General features: G+C 61.9%; 2 protein-coding genes across 2 annotated transcripts; one reads left to right on the top strand and one right to left on the bottom strand.

Annotated features, from left to right (window-relative positions):
• Positions 1 to 1,990: 1,990 nt before the first annotated feature.
• MNEG_0041 (hypothetical protein) lies at positions 1,991 to 3,135 on the bottom strand (the record flags this gene model as incomplete). The annotated part of the gene is made up of 2 exons (XM_014051489.1): positions 1,991 to 2,479; positions 2,716 to 3,135. 2 exons carry the CDS (start codon positions 3,133 to 3,135, stop codon positions 1,991 to 1,993), a joined length of 909 nt encoding a protein of 302 aa, XP_013906943.1.
• A 1,557-nt stretch (positions 3,136 to 4,692) lies between these two features.
• On the top strand, positions 4,693 to 7,013 carry MNEG_0040 (hypothetical protein; the record flags this gene model as incomplete). The annotated part of the gene is made up of 6 exons (XM_014051488.1): positions 4,693 to 4,806; positions 5,026 to 5,191; positions 5,549 to 5,631; positions 5,981 to 6,141; positions 6,463 to 6,655; positions 6,954 to 7,013. The coding sequence occupies 6 exons, from the start codon at positions 4,693 to 4,695 to the stop codon at positions 7,011 to 7,013; spliced, it is 777 nt and encodes a 258-aa protein (XP_013906942.1).
• Positions 7,014 to 8,073: the final 1,060 nt, after the last annotated feature.

The following is an 8,073-nucleotide window of genomic DNA, read 5'->3' as shown; positions in this document are numbered from 1 at the left end:
CTGTGGCCCCGGTGAGGGCGGCCACGGCGGCTGCTGGGCAGACAGGCTGGGCCCGCTTACTGGGTGTGAGGCCGTCATCATAAGTATAGCAGCATGAAGTGGCAGCCGCCGCGCTGTCCACCACCAGAGTGACGTTGTAAGCACCTGCCCTCGGCACGGCTGGCGTCTCACACTCCACCTGTGTGCATGCGCGTTCGTGCATGCGTGCGTGCGTGCGTGCATGTGTTGGTGTGTGCATCCAGGATCCAGTGCACATGGTACGGGCGGGGTCATGCCGCTTTGGCTGGAAAGTAGCTTGGTGATGGGAACAGGGCTCTCTGGCCCGGATGTCACAAAGCCTGCGCCTTATGAGGGCCGCTAGGTAGAGGTCCAAGGCTGAGAGCAGCAGGCAGGCGCGCCGCACGCAAGGCGCGGCCCACCACAGTCTCGGAGCTGCGGAGGACTGACACGTGGCAGGGGTAGGGCCCAACAAAGACACTGTTGTTCCCAAGAAAACGGTCAGCGCTGAACCCCGCGCCGAATACTGTCAGCCTGCGGCCATACAGCGGGGTGATTGTTGTTTTGCCTGGTTTGATGCAACGGTTGCTGCAACAGAGATGGGCGCAAGCCGCCCAGTCCGCCCGCTGAGGAGCTATAAGGACCAACTGGCACACGGTCCGGCGTTGGTTTCTTACAACCCTGCACCCTCTGCGGCTGCCGCCATCGCATCACTGCGGGGTTGATGCGCGCTGTCTGCCTGCCCAGCACAGCACTATGCGCTGAGGACGCACCTTGTGCCGCCGGAAATGCTGCCGCTGCGGGGCAAAAACTCACTGCGGACACTCGGGCGATCGTCAGCACACGCAGAGCGTCAAGGAGGGTGTAGGGGACAAGGGGAGCCTTTCGTCAATGAATCACCCGCAAATTGCCATGTACTCCAGGCTGTGCGGGGCCACGTGCTGCGTTGTCACCAGCGGCGGGAGCGTGCACCGTCTGCGGATCACGCAAGGCCGGCCTGTATGTGATGAACCCACCTGATATACAACCCCTGTGCATGAGCCCGTTGCGCCAGACACAACGCGAGGAGGAACCAGATGGAGAGGGGTCTCGCTGCACTGAAGGAGATCATTCCGGTTCATTTAGGATCCCAGGTGCTTCCAGTATCTCAGTTTGTGACTTTACTTATGTCCGACCGTGATTCGCCCGGCATACAAGGTCCCAGGACTGTCGGGTGCTTCGAAGGTATCATGCAGAGGCGTCATTGAACGCAGCGACACACTGCTGTGCGGGTTGTGCATATGCGAAATTATAGGTATTGGGGCATGCTTGAGCGCTGGGCGAGCAATGTAGCATGGCTGCGGCGTGGGTCGGCACTGCGTGCGCTGCGGGCAGTCCGGCCCTTGCTGCGCTCTGCTTTTCATGCTTGTGCTGTCAAGTCTGTTTGGATGCAACACCAAGTGCAGCATATTTGTTTGTTGATTCAACAGTTCCCATGTCATCCTTCCATTCAACATATACAGATTCAGTCTGCCAGCCAAGTACAGTCGACCTGGCTGTCCCCAGCACCGACCTTGGCACCAGCTGCATGTAGCATATCGTTTGGTCTTACATCTCATGAACCTTGATCACAATGCACTGTGCAAACAGAGTCGGACCCAAACCTACAAAAACGGCACCACGCAAGACAGCAGCAAAGGAGCTGTTCAGCGCTCCTGCTGCGCAGCATAGGCCAGTGTGACATTGCGTTTTGCTACAGCGCAGGCCAGACCCCAGGTTCAAACCAGCTTTTGGCGATCGGATCGGCCGCAACCCTTTCTACCCAAAATCCCACCAGCATTGCATCTGCCAAGATATACAAGACAATACAGGTGCTTTGCACCGTGCACACAACCTCCTCCCGGCAGCACCCCCAAGAGCCAGCACAGCACCCAGCTGCCAACAGGAAGCCCTGTCTTCACAAGCTGCTGCAGCAACCCTCCACACACGCTGCTGCCCCTGCGGAGCGCCCCGTTCACGCGAGCGCCGCGAAGCACTGGTCGCCGGCGGCGGCGCCCGCCGCCTCCAGCTTATCCATGCACTTGCGGCAGGCCTGGCCGGCGTCCAGCGTGCCGGCCCCCGAGAGGCACTTGAAGTACTTGGGGACGGCGGCCGTCAGCGCCGCCACGGGCTTGTTGCCCTCGGCGGTGCCGGTAAAGTGGCAGAGCCACCTCACGCCCGGCAGGGACGCCTTGACGGACGACATGCAGCTGTAGCACCGCCCCTGCTCGCCGGTCGCTGCGCCGGGCTTGGCGCAGAGGGGGCAGACCTGCGCGTTAGCGGGCGCCGTCGCGGCCTTGAGGCAGGCGTTGCAGCCGGCCGCGTCGGCCTGGGTCTTGAGGTAGCAACCGAAGCAGCCGGCGCGCGCGATGGCGGGGACGCCGGTCGCGCCGGCGACGCAGGAGGAGCAGGCGGCCGGGTCCTTGCTGGCAGGCGCCCAGCAAGCGGCACAGGCGGGTGTAGCCTGGTGTGTCAGGAGAGGGGTGGACGATGCGGATGCAAGATTGTGTTGGAGGGCGACAGTTGCCACGTCGGCTCGGGGTCAACTTCATTGGCCCATGAAGTCAGGACGGGCCTGACATGTCCACCTGCAACTCTGTATCACAGCGGCCGTGCACCATCAGCTTTGGCAACACTCTGCCCATGCAACCCAGCGCGGCCACACAAAGCAAAAGGCCTCGCTCCGCTGCCCCAGCCCACCTGCAGGTCCTTGCCCGCCTTGGCATAGCATGAGTAGCAGCCCCCGGCTGTAGCCAGGCCCTGGGCCGTTGGCTTGCTGTTCTCAGGGATGCCGTACAGCGCGGCGCCCGCGCAGGCCGAGCAGCCGGCAGCAAAGCCCTGGGTTTTGACGCAGCCGGTGCACATGTCCCGCTGGTCCTTGGAGGCCAGGCTGCCGCAGACCATGCAGGTGGCTGCGTTGGCGGCGGGCGCTTCGGGCTCCTTGGACGCCTTGGCGCCCTGGACGCACGCGTGGCACGCGGCAGGCGTGGCTGACAGGGCGCAGATCTTGCACTGGTCGGGCGTGAGGCCCGCGGGGCACGCGGCTTGGAGGGGGGTGGCGGCGACGGCGGCTGGGCCCAGCGCGCATACGGCAACGACTAGAGCGAGGGCGACGGCCATGGGGCCGCGGCGGGTGCTGCCGTTGCGAGCCATTGAGTGGGACGCCGCCTGTGGATGCCAAGTGGAGGGACGGGGAACGGCTGCGTTGTCGTCGCAGCCGTGCGGCGGGCGGCTGCGGCCTCGTCTGGTGGGCCCGGCTGGGGCGGGTGTGTGCCAACACACCGGTGACGCAGCCTGCAATGGCAATGCATCTGTATCGGTACCGTCACAGAGCAGGGAGTGATAGAACGAGAACGCATGGATCCTCGCGCACCTGCACGCGCCTCGTCAAGCTGCTGGATGGAGTTGTACACGCAGTGATCTACCACTGAACGTTCGAGGCACTCAGGATACGGTAAAGTTGTACAGTGTCTGTGGGTGCTTGAAACTGGGGCGATGGTATGTAATCGGCTTCCCCGGTCATCAGCTGCCGTGTGCCTCACTCTGGTCCAGCATTTCGCATAGAAGCTGGTCTCGTTGGGCTGAGCTCATGGAAACCCGCGATATTTTTTGAATGATTGCAAATACGTCCAACTTCAGGCGCTTGTGCTTGTCTGCGGAAGAAGGAGCACCATGGCTGGCATGCTGCACCAGCTGGCTGATGCAGCGACAGGCTGGGTTGTGATGATTGCACCTGTACGGAGTGATTACCTACAACGGTATAAATTGATTGTGCCAGCCAGCACTCACAGGAGCTCGCAGTACAAATCCACTGTGGCAGCACCATGAGCCCCGTCCCCACCACATCCCGCCCCAGCTCGGTGCACCAGCAGGCTCGCAGCGATGTGCAGCCTGACCGTACGCACATACATCGCCCGCACACGAACCTGGCTGCTTTGCCCCTGGCACCTTGACAGCACACACATGTACACACCCACCCACTGACGATCCTCTGCTCGCGTGTTCGCATCCAATGTCGTCACCTGTACCTTCACTCTGCTGCAGTTGTGGAATCTCCAAATGCAGTGACATGGAAACATTGGGGTCTGTGAGGAACAGTGGTGCACAGGGTTTTGTGACCTCTGCAGGCCTCCTTACCTCCACCCTCATCACATCAAAGGATTAGCCTGGGCGGGGTGGCTGTGGCGCTTGCGCGGCCAAGACAGCCTCCTTGCCTTTACTCATCCTCGGCCTGTGGATGTCAACCATGCTACCTGCATGCATCGCGACCAAACAAGTCAACAAAGGAGCTCACGGCGACTGTGAAGGCATGAGCGCCGCAGCAGTGCTGGTGTTGAGCTTGTGCTGGCTGGTGTGTTCCGCTTGCCGAGTAGCGGAAGCGATGGTCTCTGCAATGGTTTGTTGGGTTTGCGGATGCAGACCCAACATGGCCTACCCAAGCGCCATGTATGCATGCGTACACAGCACTGTTGCGCTGCGTCCGCGCGGCACTCATGGACGCCCTCGCCACCTGGCGGCAGGGCCCACGACCGTAGCGCTCCAAGCAGGCCTCTCCAAGCGCTGGGTCTGTACCCTTCCCGCAAGCAAGAAAAATCAAACGTTACATCACTGCATTTATCCGTGTTTGCATCCGCTTTTCCCACACTGTTGATCCGGTCGTCCACGAAGAACACCACAATGCTGACCTCCGTACGTGCCAGCTGCGTGGCTGCGCCCCTGAGGCGCATCAATGGCATGCCTGGGCTTGTCAAGCCCGCTTGCGGTGCCAAGATCGCAGCTAGGAGTCCACGGGTGAGTCGGTGACAACACGAGATGAGCCACGCCTGCAAGCGTGCATGCATGCTCTGCAGCTCTCGAGGCACCCAAAGATTGCCCCATTGTCTTTCGAGCTACGGGTGGTGCGTTGTGGGCTTGGCGTGCGGCACGCCCGACACCCTGCAACTGTTGCCCCTGTCAACCGAGGCTCCGGCCATCTGGGCGCTGAATGCCCCCCGCCGCCATGGTCCGCAGACGCTGGCCCGCGCAGAGCAGGACAAGGTGAGCAGCTCCGTCGACCAGGCGGCCGGGAAGACCAAGGACGCGGCGTCCGCTGCCGTTGACAGGGCCGTGGACACCGCGACCAAGCTCAGGGGCGCTCTGAACCAGGCCACCCTGGATTTGGACATCACACAGCTTGGTGAGCGCACACCATGCGCACGGGGCGCATGCCTGGGCCTAAATGGGGCGACATGAAGCAACAGGCGCGCTCGCGGCCCGCATGCGGGCGGCACCAGGGGCCCTGCGGCCAGGCTTTCAAACATTTTGGCACCGCAGCGTGGGAGAGGCCGTGTGCGCATGTGTGCGTGCAGAGACGGACAGAATTTACGTACACGCATATTCGAATATCTATCTGTGGTTTCATGCATATGTGTGGTTGCTGTCCGATTTCGTTGTGCCTAAAAGCACGAAACACCATGCTGTCAATCCTGGTAGCCTCCCTGCAATTCACCCCGCCTTGCCTCCATGCCTCCTCGCCACCCCGCCTGACCCACAGTGCGCTACAACTTCCTGGTGCAGCTCGTCCTGACCGCCATATCCTGGGCCGTGGTGTTCTTCACCGCCCACGCCTCCGCCAAGGTGGGCGGCGTGTTCGATTGCTCGCGCACACGCACGAGCCCGGTCCTTCCATGCCGCGCATGCGGCAACGTGCGCCCAGTCAATCAGCGGCCGTGCGCAATAGCTTCCAATTGTGGTGACTTCCACGCATGAATTCCCTGCTGATGGTGTTTCATCCCCTCGCGCCCCTCCACAGTCACACCCACACCACCACCCCCCCCCCACACACACACACATTCGCACACATGCACTCACGCACACGCACGTGCACACACACACACACACACACACACACACACACACACACACACACACACACACACACACACACACACACACACACATACACACATCCCCCCTCCACCCACAGGGCCCTAGCCTGAACCCCGTGTCCTTCATTCTGCTGATCGGCGTGGCCCTCGCCGGCTACAGCACCTACCTCTCCTTTGTCTACCTGACCAGGAGTAAGAAGGAGGGCTTGGGGGCGCTGGACGGCTGGAAGCAGCTCAACGCATTCTATGAGCACGCCACGTGAGCGCTGCCTGCGGGGCTGGGTGGGCGGGCGGGCGCGCGGCTGCACATGGGCTCCATGTGTGCCATTGCGCCGCTGTTGCTGTTGCATGAGGGGGTATGCCCGCACCGTGTCGGTGCGCATGTGCATGCATGGTGTGGGTGTGCGTGAATTGCGTGTGTGGGCGTGCGTACTCTGCGTACACGCATGCGTGTGCGGGGGCATGTATGGTGTGCGTTTTTTCGGGCGCACGTGCTGCGTAAACCAGCCCATAAGGGCTGTCAGCGCCGATTTGAATTCCCAAGACCTGGTTGGCGCACCCATCCTGCCCACCCCCTCAGCTTCAACTTTATCGGCGCCGCCGCCGCGCTGCTCGCGCTCTTCGCCAACCTCGGCACGCTGATGGTGTCGGCCAAGAGCAGCTTCTCGATCGAGGTGCTGACGCAGGCGGCCAGCAACACGCTGGCGGCGCACCTGGTGTCCCTGGCGTTCCTGACGGTGCTCATCCGCAAGATCACCCAGGCATACCAAAAGGTCAGCCTCGTGGGGCGCGGCTGTGCGCGCTCCGCGCGGGCGTCATCTGCGTTTGGAGGGAGTTTGGGAGTTTCCCTCAGCGGCAACCGCAGGGCGCTGTTTGCTTTTGCGAGGAGGGGGCTGCTAGCCGGCAACTGCAGGGTTGGTGACAACAGATGCAGGGCAAGGCGCATCCAATGTGTTACCATTGTGGATTATCCATGTTCGCGCCGTGTTTTTCTGCCGCCAGCGCGCACACGCGCCGCGTCACCCAGCCCCGCCCTCGCCCTGACGCACCCCTCCCGACTTTCGCGCGCAGCTGGCGGACTGGAGCGCCCAGCTCGAGTCCCTCAAGGCCGCCATGCCGAAGTTTGGCTGACCGCCTGGAGCCTCCCTGGAACCTCCTTTTTGAATGCACCCGCGCGTGCCTGTGGCATGCCCCCGGCCCAAGTGTTTTCCGAGGGCAATGCACGGCAGGGGAGCGCAACACCTGAGAGCGCGGGACACTAATGAATCCCGAGCTCGCCGTCACGCCAGTGGGGCAGCCCAGCACGCTGCCGGGGAGTGCCGATGGGCGCCAGCACAGGACTGCCCGGTGGCCCGCCTGATTGAGGCGGGCCGCCGCGGATTCGCGCGTTGTGACGGATGGGACACCGGTGAAGGGCTTGGCTAATTTGCGGGGGTCGTACTTCTAGCGGCCAGGCTGGTTGTCCTGATGCGCGAGCTCCTGAAATCATGTGCGACTGCGCTGCTCGTCGCCAACGCATGCCTTTACCATACCTGAGCGTGTGTAACAATACTGCGATTCTGTTCAGAAGATTTCTTGTCGCAGAAAAGAAGAGGGCAGCTAGTACAAAACCACTGGGTGGTCTGAGAGGAGGGGCGTGTGAAGGGGCTGCAAGTCAGCAGCAGCAACCCAGGGTGCGTAGGTCCAGCCATCGAAAGAGCCAGCCCCGGCTCGGGACGAGCTGTTGCTGCTCCACACACCATTGCACTGGTGGTGCAAGCCTGTGTCAAGGTGAATGAGTGTGGAAGCTCTCCAGGCGCACTGCGCCCCCGCCTGCGCAGATCCAGTGACGGCAGTTGCTGATCGACACATGCCACCTGCGTTGCGCTGGTGTGCCAGCTTCGCACATTGCTGGCATGATGCCTGACTACACAGCAGATGTTTGCTGGCATGGTCATGGGCATTTGCACTTGATCGGGTTGCAATTGCACTTTGGTAACCCGTATCACCACCTTTGCAACCAAGGAGCAACAGACAGCATTGGCAATACACACTGTGTACCGGGGCAGTTGGTGCCGCAGCCATCGCTTAGCTCCTGTAAATCGACACCCCTACACATCCACAAGGTCTGCTGACTGCTGACATGATCAGGTCGCGGCAAGAGTAGCCGACGTCAAGGATCCAGAGCACGCCGGTGTTTCGCGGGTGACAC

This window comes from Monoraphidium neglectum (assembly GCF_000611645.1).
Source record: "Monoraphidium neglectum strain SAG 48.87 unplaced genomic scaffold scaffold00002, whole genome shotgun sequence".
NCBI lineage: Eukaryota > Viridiplantae > Chlorophyta > Chlorophyceae > Sphaeropleales > Selenastraceae > Monoraphidium > Monoraphidium neglectum.
This window is presented reverse-complemented; position numbering and strand designations above follow the sequence as displayed.